General features: G+C 37.8%; 2 protein-coding genes and 1 long non-coding RNA gene across 6 annotated transcripts in view; 1 reads left to right on the top strand and 2 right to left on the bottom strand.

Moving 5' to 3' along the window:
* The window catches only part of LOC121831540 (solute carrier family 22 member 19-like), a 20,037-nt gene extending 11,950 nt beyond the window's left edge, over window positions 1-8,087 (bottom strand). For 3 of the 4 annotated variants that reach the window (XR_013047029.1, XM_076558832.1, XM_076558836.1), the window contains exons 1-5: window positions 7,487-8,087; window positions 4,859-4,962; window positions 4,351-4,505; window positions 4,082-4,250; window positions 2,916-3,039 (exon numbers count right to left, since the gene is read on the bottom strand). Coding sequence is in view for 3 of the 4 variants with exons in the window: in XM_076558832.1 (XP_076414947.1) it covers window positions 2,916-3,039; window positions 4,082-4,250; window positions 4,351-4,505; window positions 4,859-4,962; window positions 7,487-7,888 (954 nt within the window). In the remaining variant the exon portion in view is untranslated. The remainder of the gene's footprint in view (window positions 1-2,915; window positions 3,040-4,081; window positions 4,251-4,350; window positions 4,506-4,858; window positions 4,963-7,486) is intronic. The other variant, XM_076558842.1, reaches the window with a different exon arrangement.
* Window positions 1-23,298, bottom strand: part of LOC102915364 (solute carrier family 22 member 19-like) — a 334,849-nt gene that overhangs the window by 82,363 nt on the left and 229,188 nt on the right. The gene's annotated exons all lie outside the window — the stretch shown is intronic.
* LOC143270108 (uncharacterized) lies at window positions 5,438-23,298 on the top strand. The gene is made up of 3 exons (XR_013047053.1): window positions 5,438-5,553; window positions 9,740-9,825; window positions 22,316-23,298. It is a non-coding gene; the product is annotated as an uncharacterized LOC143270108 (long non-coding RNA).

The following is a 23,298-nucleotide window of genomic DNA, read 5'->3' as shown; positions in this document are numbered from 1 at the left end:
TCCATTTTGGAATCCTGATATTTGAAAGAATACATAGTGTGATACTGAGATGCTGGGTCTCTGGCTGGTTGTATGCTCAGAAGCTGAGGACATCTCAGGAGGTAAAGCTTACCTCATGGGGAGCCTTTGAAGGTGGTAGCTGTCTTTGGTTAGGGCTAAGCTTCTTGGCCCAAAATGATGTGATGAGTGTTTGCCATAAAATCCTGTCTCAGTATTGCCATGCCTGTTCCTGATTAACTGAATGTTGTGAATCCGTGATCCCAAATCCTTTTTATTCCATTTTGTTGTTTATGTCATGAGGCTTGGTCACATCGATCTTGGTCACAGCAAAGCAAATGTAGCCAACAAAATAATTCAGTGCCATATGTGCAGTTGTTATTCTTAAAAATCTGACCATGGTGTAGACCATGTGTTGTGATTTGGTGGTGGATTTTTAGAGAGTTTTCAGAGGCAGGTTAGAGAGAATGTTTCTTTGGAAGTTCACTATACTGAAATGCTGATACAAATCTTAACAGTGAAGGCCTTCTACATGAGATTTCAGATGAGAAAGGGCACATCATTGAGTATTTGGGTGGAGGACATTCATCTCTCCCTTTTGAGGAACAACAACAACAACAAATTCTGGCAGTATTCTGACCATGTTCTGAAAATGTGAGTGAGGCTGAATCAAAGCAGTGCACTAATTTATTTACAGAGAAAATTCAAGACTGCACAGCATTTGGGATATGACATGGTGAAGAAGAGGGAGTCATGAGTGCCTATGCTGAGCTAGGTTTCTGTTTATGTACTCTGAGACACAAGTTCATGGCTGGTCTTCTGTTCTTAGAGTGGATATTCCCTCCTCAGTTAACATAATCAGGATAATCCCACGAGGGGTGGCCAGAAGCTGAACTAAAAACTAAGTCATCCCTCACAGATGTGCCTGGAGGTTTTCTCCTAGATGATCTTGTTGAGCTGACAATCAAAATTAACCACCACAGCTCTATTTTTTGTCAGCTTCACCTCAGAACACATCACCTTTGAGCCATAACTTTCCAACTCTTATCTCCATGTCCTGATAGGAATTGGTCGATGGAGTTACACAAATAATTTAAAAGTCCAGAGTCCAAGGTTCATCTGAGATTCAAGAGAGTCTCTTTTTTCCCCAGTGCCCTGTGAAATACTTCTTTATTTTGAGAATCAATAAAATATGGCAACAATGCTTTTCCCTTCATAATTCAAACTTTTATATAATAAACTAGATGTTTTACTTCTAGTATTCAAGAGAACAGAATAAATGTTCCTATTTTAAAAGAGAAGTGTGGGGATATAAGAACAAATGACTGTACCTATGCAGGACTGAACCTCAGAAATGAAAACATTTAATATTGAAAGTCCATGTCTGGCATCTGGGGCTCATAATGGAATCTTCTAAGCACTAAAAAATTAAGTAGTCTTTAAATATATTTGTTCATGGCCATAGGTTAGTACTGCTGTCAGCCTTAATATCTTAAAAAAATCTTTTTTGTATTTAGTGAGCAGTCATTGAAGACTCACAATTGTCAAAGTAAGTGACTGTTCAGTATTTTTCTCCAAGGGAAATGTCTCTGTCACCCCCTTCCAGGTTACAGAAACATCATGGAAAAGGGGAAGAAAGGTCTAGAAGAAGTGGTGGTAAAATGTGTGATTCCATCTTACAGACATGCATTGGACTATGAACTTTCATCAGCTGTGATTACCTGCATAAGACTTGCCAATGTTATGCCAGTCAATATACCGTCTGTGAGGGTAGATGGTGTATTTTTGTTAAAATGGTGGGAGAGAGGCCTTGGTGGGTTTGAGCCAATGTGTTCCATGGTAGGTGAGGGAGATATGCCATGTAGAGATGGCCAAAGCAGGCAAGGGTGCAGGGCAGAAAGTCACTCACACCGTGCAGACACAGCACCCACATGGAATGCTTTATTGGAGGAAAGTGAGAAAGGGGAAGAGAGAGAGAGAGGAAGGAGAGAGAGAGAGAGAGAGAGAGAGAGAGAGAGAGAGAGAGTGAGTGAGAGAGAGAGAGAGAGAGAGAGAGAGAGAGAGAGAGAGAGAGAGAGAGATTGAAAAGAGGGTAGAGAAAGAGAGTGCGAGTCAGGAAAGGAGAGAAGAGAGGTTTGAGAGACAGAGACACAAAGAGAGAGAGATAGAGGTGTGTGTGCCTTTTTGACAAGGGAAAGGAAGGAAGAGAGGGATAGAAAGGGGATTTTCTCTTAAAGAAGACTTTACATAAGATGATATTGTCAGGATGCTGGGCAGGTCCCCAAGGGGCATGTCTGAATGTTAACATTATTGAGAGAAGAGCTCATGAGCCCCATCTCCATTTCACAACCGGTATGTAGTCAGTCATTGTTAGTGCATAGGGGCTCATAAAGCCATGCTCCTTCCTGAGGATATATTGTCAGCTAATGGTTGCTGAGAGATAAATAGACATTTCTTCAGTCATGTACCCACATCTAAGTGGTTCATGTTCCTGTAGGTAAATCCTCAATATGTTTCTGTAAATGACCTAAACTAGACAAATTAGATCACAAAAAAGATACAAAAAGAGAGGCTAGGATACTAGAAAGTAGAAATAGGACTAGTTAGAAGGATACGAAAATCATTAGGTTTGGTAATAATGAGGGGGTATGAATAAATCAATGTATTATATGCATGTAAAAAATTTCAGACATAATGCAATATGTATAACTTATATATCCTAATAAAAAGTTTAAAAGTGAAAGAAATCATCAATGAAGTGTTTTTCTTTTTCGTTTGTTTGTTTTTACAAAGTCTTCTTTGAATGAAAGAACTGTATTTAATGATTTAATGATGGCACATTGTTTCCTGGGTATTAACTCATACACATATCAAGCTTGTATTTACTTTATGTCATAAGAAGCTTGCATTATGCTTACCTCCATGGTCAGTGCACCTCCAGAATTCTTCACTCCATTCTTGCATGCAACTCTTCTAAGTTCCTGTAAGCCCTTCTGGGGTTTGTTGGTCACAATCAGCCACCTAGCTGACTCTGACAGCCACCTACTCAAGAAGATATTGTTCATAAATTCTCACAAAGTAATTTTCTATACTAAATATTCTTGAATAGTTGTGTTAAAATGAATACCTATCAGTTATTCAGTTATAACAAAATGTATAATCTTACATCATGAGGTTCGTTGCTTAGGAAAACAGGAAGTGATGCAGCCATGCAGTGCATCTGCACTCCTAGAATGAAGACCTGGAGTCACATTGATCTGTCCCCCTCACTTGGATACAGGATTTAATGGAGGTCCTAGAACTAGAATGTGAAGGATGTTTCTCCAGATAATTTCCAAATTTCTTGTTAGACTGTAGGGAATAAGTGGTGGTATTGTGTTCCCCAAAATATTGTGTACCCTAATAAACTTATCTGGGGTCAGAGAACAGAAAAGCCACTAGAAACTTGGGATAGGCAGTGGTAGCACACGCCTTTAATCCTAGCATTCCAGAGGCAGAAATCCATGTGTTCAAGGATGTAGCCAAGCATGGTGACTCTTGCCTTTAATCCCAGATAGCAATCCTTTAATCCTAGGGAGTGATGTTAGAGAGCAGAAAGGTATATAAGGCGTGAGAACCAGAAACTAGAAGCATTTGGTTAAGCTTTTAGGTTTTGAGAGTATAGTTCAGCTGAGAGCCATTTGGATATGAGGACACAGAGGCTTCCAGTCTGAGGAAACAAGATTAGCTGAGAAATTGGCCAGGTGAGGTTAGCTGTGGCTTGTTCTGTCTCTCTGATCTTCCACTGTTCACCCCAATACCTGGCTCAGGTTTGATTTTATTAATAAAATCTTTAAGATTCATACAACAGGAATATTTATTCATCATATGTCTGTTCCCTTAATTAAGAACCCATTAATAATTTTCCCCTAATTATATCACCCAGAGGAGCAATGATACAATGAAACATTGTCTTCCAGACACAACAGGACTGACACATATATGAGCTCACAGAGACAGTGACCAATGCATTTCTTATATCCAGATTTAATGGACATGGTCATCTCAGGAGTGCAAACCATAGAGGAGGAAACAAAGCTCATACCTTGTGGGTATAAGGAAGAAAAATATTGGCACAGACATTACCAGCTGGAGGTGGTGCCAGTTTCGAAATGCAAATGCCAGTCCTGTCATTACTATTCTTCCAAAACTGGAAGCACATAATATCAAGGTTGTCATCAAGGCTTTGAATTTAGGGCTTGTCCATTCTATCACTGAAAGGAAAGAAAAATGAATCTTGATTTCTACTCAAGATGGGAAGGACATCAACATCAAACAAAGCTTGAACAATGTCCATCAAAAGCTCTGACTTACTGAGAAAAACACAATTCATGTATATGAGTGAGACACAAGCCCCTTTCAGGAAGTGAAGTAAGCAGTAGATGAAGAAGGTCGGAGCCAAAGCTGCACAGGTCCCAGTGATGGCCATTGGAAGTACAGCACATGTGAAGATTAACTTCCTCCCAAACCTGAGGAAAAGACAAAGACTCCTTCAGCGAAATAATAGAGTTGTTAAAAAGAAGAGACAGGAAGCATTTTGTATAATCCCTGTGGTTAACTTTTCTCATTTTTCTATACCATGTTTTTCTTTGTCTCTTAATCTCTTTTGACTTCTTCCATGTTTAATAGACTGTTAGTTCTGAGTCAACACAGCACACAGACTTTTAAACACCAAATAAAATGTCTGTTTGTATTTAGTGATCTCTAGTGTAAAAGGTACACCCAGAGGAACATAATCTGCAATGACTGTTTTTTAGATGAATGAGTTGTAGATGATGAAAATACTCACATGTAGAGAGAACTGCAAAGCACAGACACTCACCTGTCTGATAAATGGCCACCAAGGAAAGCTCCTACCAAAATTCCAATCATGAATATGAATTTAGCCACTGAACCCAGTACCTGAGATCCACACACCAGATCCCACTGGAAGAGAAGGAAATCAGGAAGACAGCCTGTCACTGTAATTGGTTAAAAATTATTCAACATGAGCTTCCTGTTCCTCTGAACCCATCTCCATCTCCAGTGTCCCTTTGCATTATTACATGATTTCTACTATCCAGTTATATATATATATATATATATATATATATATATATATATATATATATAAAATAGAATAAATCTGTTCCCAGTAGTCTTTCTATAATTATATAGGTTATAGTAGTAACTTGTAACCTGTGCTAAGAAGTGTTTAAATGTGGCCTGTGGTTTATATATCTGGGGTCAGAGACAGAACAGAGATCATATTAAACATAGGTTTATGCCTTAGTAGCACATGCCTTTAATCCTAACATTCCAGAGTTCAAAGCTGCACTGAAAACAGCCAGGCATGGTGACACACTCCTTTAATCCCAGGAAGTGATGGCAGGAAGCAAAAAGTTATATAAGGCAGGAGGACCAGAAACTTTTAGCTTTTCGCTTTTAGCCACAGTTCAGCTGAGAACCATTTGGATGACTCAGAGGCTTTCAGAGGCTTTCAGTCTGAGGAAACAAATCAGCCGAGGAATTGGCAAGGTGAGGTGGCATATGGCTTGTTCTGTTTTTCTGATCCTTCAGTGTTCCCTCCTATATTTGTCTCTGTGTTCTTTATTTAGTAAGACCACTTACAAATTCATATACAGTGACCCTAGAATGCAATGATTCATGGACCTTTTTTTTGTACCAGATCCTATTCATCAGTGCACAGCCTCTTCTATGACTCCTCTCAGAGTACAGGACAACTAGTGCCTGATCATTGTTTTTGTTTTACTTATTTACTTGTAAACTTTTGTCAATACAGAGGATGGAGCTCAGGGCAACTGCATGGGTGCAGTGTACTGGCAATCACCCACATTCTGGTCTATAAGGAAATGTGAACTACTGGGATTTTTTTTGCAGTGTTCAGTACTGAATCTTGGTCCTCACAAGTGCTTCAGATGCATTCTGTCATGGACCTTCATATTTAGCCAGAACTGTGGCTTTGTACAGCTTCCTACATGTTTTAAATTTTAAATCAAATCTGAATAGTGCTTGCTTGTCATAACACTTGGGCACTTAAACTAATAAGGCACACCAGATTCATGTCTTTTACATATATTTTCTGATTATTATTTAATTTATTCTTTGAAATTTCATGCATGTATACAAAGCACTATGATAATATCCAACCTTTATATCCCCTACAATTACCTCTAAAATTCCTGATCACATCCCTTTCCAAACCTCATGTCCTTTTTCTTTCTTTCTATAGTCTACTATTTGCTTAATGTTGCCTGTATGTTCACTGGAGCATAGCCAACCTAGTACTGGTCATCCCCCTAAAGTAGGGTAATAGTCTCTCTCCTAGCAACCATTGACTCCTAATAGATCTTCAGCTAGGAATGGGGCCTTTTGAGTTCTGCTCCAATATATGCTGGAATTTTGATTGGCTTGATCTTTTACTGGTCTTGTGCAAGTAACCACTATTTCTGAGAGTTCACATATAAGGATGTTTTTTCATCTTTCAAATTGTTTTTATTGCTCTAAATTTTTTAAACTAAAATATAATCATATCACTTCCATCCTTCTCATTCTTCCCTTCAATACCTCCCTCCAACATCTCTCTGACAGATGTCTGTAAAGCATTATGGAAATTCATGTTGAGTAGGCTAATTTTAAAATATAATTTAAAATAAGGAATTTGAAAGGAAGTACAATACTTGGTTGGACAATGATGCACCAAAAAGACCTGCGATGTTAAGCAATAATCCCAGTGCCAGACATACAGAATAATGTTATACAAGTTACTGGTCAGAGAGGTCCCACGGGTCTCCAAAACTACACAGGCTGTTACTCTTGCTCATGGTTATATACAGTAACTAAATGTTAAGACCCTATTCCTGAAGACTGCACTCACATTTTTTTGCATAACATAGAGAACACTGTCAAACCAAACTGGACACTTTCTCCCTGTTGGCTACCTTTCCTAGTTGCAGATGTTGCTATGCAGACTGTAGGTAGAAAAAGGATATCAATGGCCTTACCTAGCATTTTACCCTACACACTACAGTTCCAGCCTACATGACAGTGTGGTCACTGGTACAATAATGACATAACTGTTATGAAAACAACCATTTCTGATTGGATTTGACCTTCTACAGAGGAAGAAAGTCATGCCTGAAAATGTAAAGTTGCTTAGAATCCCATGACTTAGAAGGAGAAAGGTCCTGAGGAAGAAGCTACTGTTATTTTGCTAAATGGTTCTGTTGTCAAATTTCCTTCTAAGTATTACTTCTTATCATGAGCTTATTTCTAGAACAAAAGGATCAGAAACATACATCTTTATTTATATTTGAGTCATTTAAATTATTGAATAAGACTCTTGCAATTAATCAGGCAGTTAAGTAAGCTCCAATAACACAATATTTGAGCTATTGCCGAACTGCAGTAAGGAATTCACTGAGGGGGTGATTTTATTGATGGCACTTACCTCAGTCACTGTGGTGGACAGGAAAGTGCTTTGGTCGTATACCCAGCCATCCACACAGGGCTCTGTGTCTGGCTCTGTCACATTGGAGAAGGTGCCATTCAGATGAAGCAGATGCCACTGTGGTTGGACAAAGCGACGGCACTTGTCTGGCCTCAGGTTGGAATCCAGTGGGATGGAGATCCTCAGGAGGTCATCTTGACTCAGGGTTCCACTGTCACTGTCAGAGACAGTGTCATTGTCAAGGATGGGGACCCAGCAGCGATGACCGGGGATGGCTGCAGTAAAGTTCTCCAAAACAGCATGAGGAGCCACCATGACATTGCAAATCAGAAGGAAAGCCATCTGAAGGATCTGGTATCTCCCCATACTTCCAGCTTGATTCAAGAGATCCTGAAAGGCCATTGAGGCTGAATGACTGTCTCCAATGGGGAGCAGAAATGCCTACACCTAGGGGAGTATAAATATTTAAATAAAGTTCTGTGTCACAGAAACACCCTAAATAGGGTTGTTTTTGAGCTCTTCTTAATATGCCCATCTTCACGTCACACCAGTCACAGAACTGTGATTTGTTGTGTTGTTGGTACCAGGGAGGGACCTGTTTTCTTCCAAGTAACTAAAAAAATTCTGCTAATATTTATCCTGTAATCCAGTCTGTTAAACATTTACTTTATTAGAAATTTTGAGCACCACCCCCATGGTCACTTCTGGTCAGTGATCTCTAACTCCCTGAAAATAAACCAGAGTTCATATGTAGACAAATTTCTAAATAGTCTTATTAAATAGGAAGCACAGAACCAAATACAGAGATAATAGCCAAAGGGATCAGAGAACTAGCAAAGAGCCACAACTAGCCTTAACTTATCACCTTATCGCCATCACTTCCCCAGAGAGAGCTTCTTACCATCTAACCTGTGTTTTTATTGCCTTCCTGTTCTGCCTTCTCTTTGGCTCTAAGCACAGCCACTTGACTTCCTTGTCACTGCCTGTCTATGCAGTCCTGTAGGTCCCCATGGTTGGTACTGGGATTGAAGACTCATGTCATTATGCTTGGCTGTGTCCTTGACCACACAGAGACTCTGCCTGCCAAGTGATCAGGTTAAGTGTGTGGGCTACCACTGCCTGACTACTGTTCCTGGCTTACTAAGTGACCTCACTATATGACCTCTGATGTCCAGGCAAACTTTATTTATTAACATACAAATAAAATCACATTTCAGCACAATTAAAATATCACCACATTTCCCATCTTTATTCTAATAAAAAGAAAAGAGAAAAAATTATAACTAATATAAGAAAAACTATATACAATAAGTTCAATAGCTATTTACAATATATATAAGTAATAAATACCTCAACAATTTCTAGTCCTTTTGCATTTGACAAACTCAGAGAAAATATTTCATTATCTGTCTTATTTTGGTAAGTAACGTACCTGATTCACTTTCTATCCTAACATATATTACTAACACAGAAATATCTTATATTGTCTTTCAAATTTTTATACTCAAACCCTTAGTGAGTTTCTTTTCTGAAATTCTTAACAGGGAAATCTATAACTATAACTATCTAATCTTCATCTAACTATAACTATCTAATCTTCAACTAACTATAACTATTTAATCTTCAACTAACTATAACGCTTTAATCTTCAACTAACTATAACTTTAACTATCTAATCTTCAACTCCCTCAGACACCCAAGAAGGAAATAATATTACCTAATAAAACAGGAACTGCAAGCAAAGTGGCTTCCAAAAAACATGTGAGTTGACAGAAACAGCCAGCTGCCTGTTTCTGGCTGTTTCTGTCCACTCACATGTTTTTCAGCTGACAGTCACCTGAGGTTTCTCCACAGCATTGGGGCATCGTCTTCAGCCTATAGGCTTAGTGTATCTGACAGACACATTTGTGAAGTAGGATGTACACAAGGCCTACAATTCAACCTCACATTCAGTGAAAGTAGTCCATGTACCAGATAAACATGAATTCCACCAGTGTTCTGTCATGATTCAGGATTTTCAATTCTGGAAATTGTTGATGTTTTTGAAATTCAGCTCTGTCCATTCTTCTTGGCTTGTGGGTGGCTTCATCTCTTTTATTAAATGCCAGTCTACCATTGAGGGTTTAGACTCGGCCATCCTAGTTACTCTTTCAAGAATAACTGTTTCAGCTACTGTTCCACTGCACACCAGAAGCCATGGGTCCACTACCTGTTCAGCTGCCTTCAAAGAAAGGGGCACTGTATCTTTTCCAGATTGCAAAGGCCACTTCAGGGATGGCACCATATTGTCCTGGCCTCAGAGGACACCTGTTGCTAAAGCTACAACCACACTTATCTTGGCAAGTATCAGTAGTCCTTTGTTTTGTGTCCTGTCTGCCCATTCTGTCCTGTTTGTCAGCAGTCAATGTGATGACACTTTGTTGTCTAGTGGCTAACTTTTGCCACAATGAAAGTATGCCGTTTCTTCAATGCCTATATCTTCTCTGAAGTAGTTTGTTATTTCAGGGGATGACATGTCTCATAGTCATAAAAAAAGAAAAAAATTCTAAGTTATTAAAACATTTTAAATGCCATATTCTGTAGATCTCTGAAGGATTTTAAGATGACCTGTCTATCTAATATATATCTCTGCTTGACCTTCAAAACTTATCTAATATGACTACAAGTTCGATTGTAATGTTTAACTACCAAATTTCATTCTTTATATCCTAATAGTTGATAATAACAACTTTCAAGTATTAGCAAATTGCATTACATTGTTAAATGAACTGTAGAAATACAACATCCTAGACAAGATTAGAAATATATGTAAAGCATTTTCTAACAATACCAATCTCAATATATATAATTTGTATACAATACATAAAAATCCAATCCAATATTAAGTATTTAAAACTAGTAATTGCTGTGGAGCTTCAGGAGTCTAATCAAGGAGAGAGAGGTGGGATTATATGAGGAAGAGATATCGAGACCACGATTGGAAAAAAGCACAAGGACAAATAGCCAAACTAGCAGAAACACATGAACTGTGAACCAATAGCTGAGGAGCCCCCATGGAACTGGACTAGGCCCTCTGGAAAAGTGAGACAGTTGATAGCTTGAACAGTTTATGAGGCCCCCAGGCAGTGGAACTGGGACCTCTCTTTGGTGCATGAGCCAGCTTTTAGGAACTTCAGGCCTATGCCAAGACACTTTGCTCAGCCTTGGTGCAGGGAGGAGGGGATTGGATCTGGTTCAACTGAATATACCAGGCTCTGCTGACTCCCCAGGAGAGAACTTGCCTTGGAGGAGGTAGGAATGAGGGGTGGATTGTCAGAGAAGGCTTGTGGGTGGCAGGAGGAAGGACAAGGGAATCCTTGGCTGATATGCAGAATGACTGAGAAATCTCTTATATAAAATTTAAAAAAAGAAAAAATACTAGTAATTTTCTTTTGGAAGTAGATTCAATATTCTACTTTTTATCTATATCATATCTATATCCTCTCTACTTTTCTTTTCAGAGTAGATTCAATAGTCTACCCGCTATTCTATCATTTATATATATATATAATATTGTTCAAACAGGAACCTTAAATCTAATCTCCTTTGCTTAGCCCTTTTCCTGACCATTAACAAAAACTTGTAACCAACCCTCCTAAACAATGAAAATTATCCCAAGCCCCAAACTCATAGAAACACCAAACACCACCTGCCCCACACCACCCCTTTGGGAATGTAAGCATCTTGTTCTTAAAATTGCTTCCTACTGGTTGTGGGCGAAGGCTTCAATATGGGATTCTGAAAAGAAAAATTTTGGGTTAATTTCAAGTTTTAGGAAAGGTAGCTATATCATTTGTTGTCCAGTCTCTGCATAAGGCCAAAGTTCAGGGTTTACCTCAAGTCCTTGTTCAAGTAGTCTGAAACTGGATCATCTCTGCTAGCTATCTCGAAATTGTTCTGAGAAGTGTGTAGACCAAAGCTGATCTGTGGGTGATGTTTGTCAGCTTAGTGGTATTATTATTATCCACATGGAATGTTGTTGTGGGGCCCCATCACCTTTCTGGATACTTCAAATGTCATGTTAGACCTGGTCATAATTTCCTGCAGAAAACTGATAGAGACTCAAACACAAAAATATGTATAGGCAGCTAATTGAAGCCTTTTTTTTGAATTAGTTAGTACTCTGTATGACCATTAATATTAAGTTTAAAATACATATATATTAATCTCTTTAGATTTTGATATAAAAGTTATACCTTAGGAAAACTTTAAAGAATCAAAAGAGAATCAAAGAATTGAGATTAGTAGCAATAGAATATTCACATATTTTTTGTTTTCTTTTCTTCTGTTCCATATCAGAAGATGGCTTTTTCTTCCAGCATGAAATAAAGATGTTGCTTTGTCCTTTTAACAACATGCTTAGATTTAAATAAGGAAAGAGCCATTTTCCAACTCCAAAGCCAGCTTTAATTTTTAATTGAACTGGAACTACACGAAGACCCTTTGTGTTAAGTGTTTGAGAGAAGAGCAGAAACAAACATTAATTAAGACTTATGAAATTTTATAAATGATACACCAAAAGGCCAATTTACTCCTTTTCTTAGGACATTTTTTCTAGAGGACTTGTCCTTTTTCTTCAGATGTCTCATTTGATCATTGTCCTTGAGATTCTTTAGCCTTCCTTCTCCTGAAAGACAAAAACAAAAACCTTCCCCAAGACTAAGTTTGGGGAGGTTCCCTTTTGGCAAGTTATATCTGATTAAATGAAAAACAATTGTTAGTGGTATAAGTTAGTTTAAACTTATACTGGGCATGCTGGTTGATGAACTATCACCTCTTCCAATTAAGAGGCCTATCTTGTTCAAATTGAACCTTTATCAATTTTGATGGTATCCACACCTTGTCTTCTCCTGTAGAAACAAAAACAAAATCTTGTCCCCAATGTAACACATATTCTAGTTTCCATTCTGAGGTCAGACATCTTTAAAGTATATAGGCTGATTTAATTCTGTAATTTTTTTCTATTATCCAGTGTCTCTCTGAAGCTGTTGTTCCTTTCTCATTGGCATTCAGAAAATTCAAATAGAGAATTATGTAATCATTTCTTTTTGTTTGTTTCCCTTTTTGTTTACTTAGCATATTCTTTAGAGTTCAATTTGATCTTTGTATGACTGCTTGGCCTGTAGGATTATGTGGTATACCTGTAATATGCTTCATATTATAATAAGCAAAAAAACTGTTTCATTTCACCAGAGACATATCCTGGAGCATTGTCAGTTTTAATTTGTGCAGGTATACACATGATATCTATAAGTTCTAGCAAATCAGTAATTACAGAATCAACTTTTTCAGAACTCAAAGCAGTTGCCCATTTAAATCCTGAATAAGTATCAATGGTATGGTGTACATATTTCAATTTTCCAAATTCTGCAAAGTAAAACACATCCATCTGCCAGATTTCATTCCTCTGAGTAACCTTTGGGTTACATCTTGATGGTAATGGCGCCTGATTGTAAAAGGAACAAGTAAGACATTTCCTTACAATTTTCTTGGCTTGTTGCCAGGTTATAGAGAAATCCTTTTTAAAACCTTTACTATTGACATGATGTTTTTTTATGAAGTTCTGAGGCCTCTAGCACATTTCCTATCAATTATTGATCAATCTCACCATTACCTTGTGCTAGAGGGCCTGGCAGACCCATTAGGTATCAGATATGAGTTATATATAAGGAATGCTTCCTATTCCTGATTATGTCTTGTAACAATAAATAGTGAAGCTAATTCTGACTCATCAGGGATAAATTCTGCAGTCTCAGTATGCAGTACCACTCTTTCAGCATACTAAGAGTCAGTAACTATGTTTAGAGTTTCTGAAAAATCCACTAATTCCAACAGAATAGCATACAGTTCCAATTTTTGAACTGAATTATAAGTACTTTGAACCACTTTATTTAAATGTTCTGATTTGTAACCTACCTTTCCTTGTTTGTTTGTATCTGTATAAAATGTACAAGCTCCAGATATGGGTGTTTTCTGTACAATGTGAGGCAAAACCAATCAGCTCTCTTTATAAGTTCAATTCTATCACTTTTGGGATATTTGCTATTAATCTTTCCCAAAAAATAATTGCAAGCTCTTTGCCAAGGTTCAATTTCTGCCCATAATTTTTTAAAGTTCTCGTTAGTCAAATGCACAACAATTTCTGATGGGTCTATTCCTGCTAATTGACAAAGTCTCAATTTTCCTTTTAAAATCAAGGCAGAGATCTTTTTCACATATGTTTTTAATTTTTTACTCTGTTTATTTGGTAGAAATATCCACTCTCATATAATATCTTCCCTCCACATTAAAATTCTCTCCTGGAGGAGAATGCCTGGAGGGTAAAAATCCAAAATGCAATCCAGCTTTAGAGCAACGTGATCCATGTTCCTCCTGTACTCTCTTTTCTACCTAGGCCAATTCTTTCTCACCTTCAGGTGGTAATTCTCTTGGACTATTTAAGTCCTTGTCACCTTCTAAGGTTTTGAACAAATTAGTCAGTTCATCATTTTTTACCCTAGCAATAGTTTGTAGATGGGAAATGTCTCTTAATAATCTTCAAAATTTATTAAGATTCCACAATCAATCTCTCCTAATTTGCACCTCTTGGTATATAATTTTTGTAGACCTATTTTATCACCTAAATAGTTAATAGAATTTCCTTTTTGTATCTTTTCAGGAGCAACAAACAACAAAGCAAATTTTTTTTAATTCTTCAAACATTTTTCAAAAGCATCTGCCTTTGAGTCAGCTAGTAAAATATCATCCATATAATGATAAATTATAGATTTAGAAATTTTTTTACATATCACTTCCAATGGCTGTTGTACAAAATATTGGCATAGGGTTGGTCTATTCAAATTTCCCTGTGGGAGAACCCTTCATTGATATCTCTTGACTGGCCAAGAATTATTAATAGTAGGCACCATGAAGGCAAATCTTTCTCTCTTTTTCTTGTAAGGGTACTGAAAAGAAACAGACTTTTAAATCAATAACTATAAGAGGCCATTCTTTAGGTAACAGAGTAGACAAAGGAATTCCAGATTGTAGAGAGCCCATTGGCTGAATTACTTTGTTAGTTGCTCTTAGGTCTGTTACCATTCTCCATTTACCAGATTTCTTTATAATAAAAAATACAGGAGAATTTCAAGGGCTGGTTGATTCTTCAATATGCTGAGCATTTAACTGCTCTTGTACCAGCTCTTCTAAAGCCTGCAGTTTATCTATTGTTAAAGGCCATTGCTGAACCCATACAGGATTGTCTGTTAACCATTTTAAAGGTAGAGCTGTTGGTGTCTTTAGAAGATCATCAGTTGTTTTCTCCTGTTCTTGTACAATCTGGATGGCTGGTGACCACCCATTAGAATAACACCTTCTAATATTTCTCTCAGAAACATGTGTTATTTTATGATTTGTTTCTTAGGTTGGAGGAATGTTAATCCGAGTATTCCACTGCTGTCATAGGACTGGCCTCATAAATTCATAGCTATGTTAGCCACATATGGCTTCAATTTTCCTCTCTGTCCTTCTGGACCTATGCATTCTAGCCATCTTGCATTCTGTTTCACTTTAGATAATGTTCCAGTCCCTAACAGCTGAACATTTAGCTCCTGAAGAGGCCAAGTTGGATGCCAAAATTCTGGTTCCAACATTGTCATGTATGCAGCTGTGTCTACTAAACCATCCAAGAAAACATCATTTATTTGTATTTTTAATTTTGGTGTTTTTTCATTTATAGAAGTTTGCCAAAAATTTGCTTTATACTTTTTCCTATTGTTTTTATTTTCTATATCTCAACTGTTCTATCATCCTGAGCAGCCCAGTTTATTCCAATAGGCATTTGGTTATTTAATTGCTCTGAGTAGGGGTTTTGTCAATGATGGCAGGAAAGGTCTGAACTAGATTTCCTGTGGGGCCCTCATGAGGCCCCTCTGGGTGTTTCCTGAGGACAGAGGCAAAGGATTACCTTGTCTGTCCCTTGTTTATCTACATTCATTGGTCCATTTTTTACCCTTATCACACCTTCTGCATATTCCAGAAGGGAGGGACATTTTGTTCCTGTTGTTTCTGGAATAAACTTTCTTTCTAGGATTGCACTGTTTACATTCCCTGTAGCTAGAGTTTCCTGCCTTGCTCATAGTCAGGACAATTCTCTCTCACCTGCCAGTCCCACAGCCTCTCAGACCCAACCAAGTAAAAACAGAGACTTATATTGCTTTATAAACTGTATGTCTGTGGCAGGCTTCTTGCTAACTGTTCTTATAGTTTAAATTAACCCATTTCTATAAATCTATGCCTTGCCATGTGGCTCGTGGCTTACAGGGCATCGTCACATGCGGCTTGTCAGGGTGGTAGCTGGCTGTGTCCCCTCCTGCCTTCCTATTCTTTCTAATCTCCTCTCTGTTAGTCCCACCTATACTTCCTGCCTAGCCATGGCCAATCAGGATTTATTGACCAATCAGAGCAACTTGACATACAGACCATCCCCCAGCACAGTCAAGTGCAGATCTTCTCAGACACCTGCACTCAGGCTTGTGGTCCTAATCATCCTCTATTTGGACCTGCTGGGTAAAGCCACGAGGAACCCAAGAATGGGCTCCCACAGGACATACAGAACATACACAGCAATTCCCTTTTCAAATGACCTTCCTTTCCACACCCAAAACCTCCTACATTCCTCAAACGTTTTGAAATTGCTTCTCCTATCCACATATAATTATGGTCATGAGACTCAACATTAACTGTGTCCTGATCCAATCCTCCAATGTGCAGTTCTTGCCATTAACTGCCTAATTATTCTTTTGCATGCTGCATCACATCCTCAAAAGCCACAGATTTGATTATTATCTGGCTAGCTTCTGAATTTGGGAGCATTCTATTTACTGCTGAAGAAAGCCTTTGTAAGAAATCCATGAAGGATTCTTTCAGGCCCTGTGTTACTTTCATGAATGACCCAATTTTCTTTCCTGTTTCCTGAATTATGTCCCATGCATTTATGGCTGCCATGTGGCATAGAATTAATGTTTGTTTATCGTATAAACATTGTCTTTTTATTTCAGGATATTGGCGTTCTCCACGAAGCAGATTCTGGGACATTTCCTCAGCTCCAGCTTTCCATTGATTTTCTATGGTCTTAGCCTCATCTCTGTACCACATGTGCCATTGCAATTGTGCTCCAGGTTCCAGGACAGTGGTTACTAATTCTTTCCAGTCTTGAGGAATAATCCTATTACAAGTTGACCAGGAGTTTAACATTTGCTTCACAATTGGAGAATGTATGCCATAGGATACTATAGCCTCCTTAAACTTCCTTGTGGTGGTATTCTAATTGTACTGAAATGTGATTTTGATTGTATGTTAATAAATAAAGTTGCCCAGGGGTCAGAGCTATTAGAGCCTTAGCAAGAGTGTGGCAGTGGTGGCACATGCCTTTAATCCCAGCACTTATTAGAAGAGGTAGGTACATCTCTGTGTGTTCAGGGATACAGTCAGCATTAGAGACACACACCTTTAAGACCTGGGGGATGTACATACAGGCAGCGATGAGGCAGTCATGTGTTTGGGCTTACAACCAATGAGAAGGCAGAACAAAAAGACTATGAAAAGACATACACACAGGAAGTAGCTCTCTTTCAGAGAGCTGTGTATTGACAACTGTGTGTATTGACAACTGCAGGAGAAAGGATGAGATTTTAGCTCTGAGCTCTGACCTCTTGGCTTTCTCTTTTACATTGGTTCTGTGTTTCTCATTTAATAAGACTGTTGGTTACATCTACATCTGGCACCCAATGTGACAAGAATCCATTAAAAACCACTTGGCTGGTCTGGTTTCCCGCAAGGGCGGCAGGCTCCCTAGCCCGGGCCTAGGTCTGCTTGGTCTCAGGCCGGACTAAATGTGAGCTGCTTGCTTAAAGTGGGTGCTACAAACAACTCAGGCCTGCCCTACACAACAGGACCCCGCCTGTAAAGCCAAAGCACGTGGTTGGACCTTAAGGAAGCCAGAGCCAAGCCTTGACTCGTCTCAAGAGGGAACACGTGGCTGGATTAAAGCTTTAGCTGGCTAAGCTTTCTTGTGCATTCTCTCTCTGTCTCTCTGTCTCTCTGTCTCTGTCTCTCTCTCTCTCTCTCTCTCTCTCTCTCAATTCACACCTAGGACACTAGGTGGCTGTTTTGAAATATCCTCGGATTTCTACTGTTCTATGGAGATTTGGTAAGTCATAACATATCAGATATTTTAAAGGAAACTATTTAAAAGAGAAATTTTTCCACATTTAAAAAAAATGGGTTTTATGTGTACATTGGAAGAAAATTGGGTTTTGTTCAAAATTTTAGGCAGTCTGACAATGGAACAACTATATGAGAAGATTAGTATTGTTGGAATTATGCAGTTTATCACTATGCTTATCCTTATTTTACTATTTAAAAAGATAGTCGATTTAAGTGCCAGGATAACAGCTTTAGAAAAACTTGTGAAACCTGTAAAAATTCAGACAGAAGAAATTAACAGTGAAGTTGTTTCAAGTTTGGATCATAAGGTTAGAGAAAGAAAGCCTGTTTTCACACAGTCACCCTTAATTTATCCTGTAACCGTACAGCAGATGCTTGATCAAATGGCTACACAAAATATTTGGGCTCCAATTGAAATGTTGGATTAAAAAGGTTTAAGGAGGCAATAGTATCTTATGGCATGCATTCCCCATATGTAAAGCAAATGTTAAACTCTTGGTCAACATATAATAGAATTGTACCACAGGACTGGTGGGACCTTGCACAAGGTGTTCTGGAACCCAGCCAGAGGCTTCAATTTCTTACTTGGTAAAAGGATGAAGCAAAAAAAAAAACATAGAAAAACAATGGAGGCATAAAGGAATACAAGTTTGCCAGGATCAGCTTATTGGAGAAGACCAATATGCTTCAGTACAAACACAATGTTTATATGATGTCCAAACCCTAATTTTATGTCAAACGTTAGCCTTGAATGCATGGGACACAATTGAGGAACCAGGGAAAAATCTGAGTCATTTACAAAGGTTATGCATGGCCCAAAAGAATCTTTCACAGATTTTTTTACAAAGACTGGCTTCAGCAGTAAAGAGAATGGTCTTGGATTCAGAAGCTAGTAAGATAATAATTGAATCTTTAGCCTTTGAGAATGCGAATGTAGCATGCAAAAGAATAATCAGGCCGTTAAAAGCAAGATCTGCACCTTTGGGAGACTGGATTAGAGACACGGTTAATGTTGAGTTTGATGAGCATGATGATATGTGGGTAAGAGAAGCAATTTCAAAAGGTTTGAGGAATGTTAGATGTTTTGGATGTGGAAAGCAAGGACATTTGAAAAGGGACTGTAAACAGATCATTCCTAGAAACAATGTTTCTTCAAGGAACAATGGGAACAGAATGCCCCTTCCTTCTGGAATATGCAGAAGTTGTGGTAAGGGAAAACACTGGACCAACTAATGTAGATCAACAAAGGACTGACAGGGTAATCCTTTGCCTCAGTCTTCGGGAAACTCCCAGAGGGGCCTCATGCAGGACCCCATAGCAAATCCAGTTCAAACCTTTCCTGCAGCCATAGAGGAAACCCCTGCTCAGAGTGATTAAATAACCAAATGCCTATTGGAATAAATCATGCTGGTCAGGATGATGAAACAGAGAGAATAGAAAATTCAGGAGAAAACATAAAGAATTTTTTTTGGCAAACTTCTATTAATGAACAAAGACCAAAATTAACGATAAAAATAAATGGTGTTTTGTTGTCTGGTCTGGTAGACACAGGTGTGGATGTTACCATAATTGCACCAGAATTTTGGCATCCAACTTGGCCTCTTCAGGAGGTAAACGTTCAACTGTTAGGAATTGGGACATTATCTCAGGTGAAACAGACTGCAAGATGGCTGGAATGTATAGGTCCAGAAGGACAGAGAGGAAAATTAAAACCATATGTGGCTAACATAGCTATGAACCTGTGGGGTCAAGACTTGTTGCAACAATAGAATACTCAGATTAACATCCCTCCAATCTCAGAAGCAAATCATAAACTAGCACATGTTTCTGAGAGAAATATTAGAAGATATTGTTCTACTGAGTGGTCACCAGCCATCCATATTATACAAGAACAGGGCACAACAACTGATGATCTTCCAAAGACACCAACAGCTCTACCTTTAAAATGATTAACAGACAAGCCTGCATGGGTCCAGCAATGGTCTTTAACAACAGAGAAACTCCAGGCTTTAGAAGAGCTGGTAGAAGAACAGTTAAATGCTCAGCATATTGAAGAATCAACCAGCCCTTGGAATTCTCCTGTATTTGTTATTAAAAAGAAATCTGGTAAATGGAGAATGGTAACAGACCTTAGAGCAATTAACAAAGTAATTCAGCCAATGGGCTCTCTACAATCTGGAATTCCTTTGCCTACTCTGTTACCAAAAGGATGGCCTCTCATAGTTATTGATTTAAAAGACTGTTTCTTTTCAATACCCTTACAAGAAAAAGACAAAGAAAGATTTGCTTTCACAGTGCCTACTTATAATAATTCTCAACCGGTTAAAAGATTTCAATGGAGGGTCATCCCACAGGGAATGTTGAATAGCCCAACTCTGTGCCAGTATTTTGTACAACAGTTATTGGAAGTGATACGTAAAAAATTTCCTAAATCTATAATTTATCATTATATGGATGATATTTTACTAGCTGACTCGAATGCAGATACTTTAGAAAGAATGTTTGAAGAAGTAAAGAAAATTTTGCCTTGCTGGGGATTACAAATTACTCCTGAAAAGATACAAAGAGGAGATTCTATTAATTATTTAGGATATAAAATAGAGCTACAAAAAATTAGACCAAAAAAGGTACAAATTAGGAGAGATAGACTACAGACTCTTAATGACTTTCAAATATTATTTGGAGGTATTTCTCATCTACGAACTATTGTTGGGGTAAAAAATGATGAATTGATTAATTTGTTCAAAACCTTAGAAGGTGACAAGGACTTAAATAGTCCAAGAGAATTATCACCTGAAACTGAGAAAGAATTGTCCTTGGTAGAAAAAAAGTACATGAAGGGCATGTGGATCGTATTGATCCAAAGCTGGATTGCATTTTGGTTATTTTACCTTCTAGGTGTTCTCCTACTGGAATATTAATGCAGATGGAAGATATTATATTGGAATGGATATTTTTACCAAATAAACCAAATAAATTAAAAACCTATGTGGAAAAAATCTCTGACTTGATTTGGAAAGGAAAATTGAGACTTCGTCAATTAGCAGGAATAGATCCAGCAGAAATTGTCATACCTTTAACTAAGGAGGACATTGAAAAATTATGGACAGAAAGTAAACCTTGGCAAAGAGCTTGCAGTGATTTTTTGGGAGAAATTAACTGCAAATATCCCAAAAGCAAAAGAATTGATCTTATAGAGAGCTGATTGGATCTTGCCTCGAATTGTATGGCAAAAACCCATATCTGGAGTTCGTACATTTTATACAGATGCCAACAAAGAAGGAAAGGCAGGTTACAAATCAGAAAATTTGAGTAAAGTGGTTCAAAGTCCATATAATTCAGTTCAAAAATCAGAATTGCATGGTATTCTGTTGGAATTAATGGATTTTTCAGAACCTCTCAACATAGTAACTGACTCTCAGTATACTGAAAGAGTAGTATTATATATTGAGACTGCAGAATTCATCCCTGATGCTTCAGAATTAACTTCACTATTTATTCAATTACAAGATACAATCAGGTAAAGCAGTTATCCTTTATATATAACTCACATTCGATCCCATACTGGTCTGCCAGGCCCTCTAGCACAAGGCAATGATGAGATTGATAAATTATTGATAGGAAATGTGCTGGAGGCCACAGAATTTCATAAAAAACATCATGTCAATAGTAAAGGTTTTAAAAAGGATTTTTCCATAACCTGGCAACAAGCCAAAGAAATAGTAAAGAAATGTCCTACTTGTTCCTTCTACAATCAGGCGCCATTACCAGCAGGATGTAACCCAAAGGGTACTCAGAGGAATGAAATCTGGCAGATGGACGTGTTTCACTTTGCAGAATTTGGAAAATTGAAATATGTACACCACACCATCGATACTTATTCAGGATTCAATAGGCAACTGCTTTGAGTTCTGAAAAAGCTGATTCTGTAATCACTCATTTGTTAGAAGTTATGGCCATCATGGGTATACCTGTACAAATCAAAACTGACAATGCTCCAGCATATGTCTCTGTTAAAATGAAACAGTTTTTTGCTTATTATAATATAAAGCATATTACAGGCATACCACATAATACTGCAGGTCAAGCAGTTATAGAAAGATCAAATTGAACTCTAAAGGATATGCTAAATAAACAGAAACGGGTACAAAACCCCCTAGAAATAGACTGCATAATGCTCTATTAACTTTGAATTTTCTGAATGCCAATGAGAAAGGAACAATAGCTGCAGAGAGACATTGCATAATAGAAAAAACTACAGAATTAATTCTGCTTATATACTTTAAGGATGTGCTGACCTCAGAATGGAAACCAGGGTATGTATTACATTGGGGATGAGGTTTGGCTTTTGTTTCTACAGGAGAAGAATAGCTGTGGGTACCATCAAAATTGATAAAGGTTTGATTTGAACAAGAGAAACCTCTTAATTAGAGGAGGTGATATTTCATCAACCAGCATGAGCATCCAATTTAAACTAACTTGTACCAGTAACACATGCCTTTTCATTTAATCAGATAATAACTTGCCAAAAAGGAACATCCCCAAAATTAGTCTTAGGGAAAGGTTTTTGTTTTTGTCTTTTAGGAGAATGAAGGTTAAGGAATCTGAAGAACACTGGACAAATGAGACACTAAAGAAAAGGGACAAATCATCTATCCCAGGAAACAGAGTGAAACGGCATATGGGTATATATTATCTAAAAAATTTTATGTCTTCCTAAATGTTTGTTTCTGCTTTTCTCTAAAGATTTAACACTATTGGTCTTCAAATAGTCCCAGTTCAATTAAAATTTAAAGCTGACTTTGGAGTTGGAGAATGGCTCTCTCCTTCTTTCAAGTCAAGCATGTTGTTAAAAGGAAAATGCAAACTCCCTGTGTCATGCCAGAATAAAAGAGCCATCTGCTATGGGACAGGAGAAAAGCCAAATTAATTAAGGGACTATTCTATTACTAATCTCAACTGTTTGATTCTATTCTGATTCTTTAAACTTTTCTTAAAGTATGAATATTATATCAAAATTTACAAGATTAATATATATATACATATATACATTTTAAACTTTGTTAAAATATGAATGATCATATAGAGTACTAACTAATTCTAGAAAAAAGGCTTCAATTCGTTGCATGTATATGTCTTTGTTTTCGAGTCTCTTATCAGTTTTCTGCAGGAAATCACGGCCAGGCCTAACATCAACTGAAGTCTCCAGAGAAACCTTCTTCCCATCTAACCCGATTTTTTATTGCCTTCCTTTTCTGCCTTGTCATTGGCTCTAAGCCCAGCCACATGACATCCTCATCACTGCCTGTCTATAAAGACCTCTAGGTCTCTATGGTTGGTACTGGAATTAAAGGCTCATGTCACCATGCTTGGCTGTGTTCTTGATCACTCAGAGACTCTGCCTGCCCTGTTATGATATGATTAAGGGTGTGTGCTACCACCCCCTGACTTCTGTTATGGCTCACTAGGTGACCTCGCTATGTGACCTCTGATTTCCAGGCAAACTTTATTTATTACCATACAAATAAAAATACTTTTCAGCACAATTAAAATATCACCACGTTCAT

The sequence above is a fragment of the Peromyscus maniculatus genome, chromosome 1, assembly GCF_049852395.1.
Source record: "Peromyscus maniculatus bairdii isolate BWxNUB_F1_BW_parent chromosome 1, HU_Pman_BW_mat_3.1, whole genome shotgun sequence".
In the NCBI taxonomy this organism is placed as follows: domain Eukaryota; kingdom Metazoa; phylum Chordata; class Mammalia; order Rodentia; family Cricetidae; genus Peromyscus; species Peromyscus maniculatus.
The sequence above is the reverse complement of the archived record's forward strand: the minus strand, read 5'-3'. Positions and strand labels throughout refer to the sequence as shown.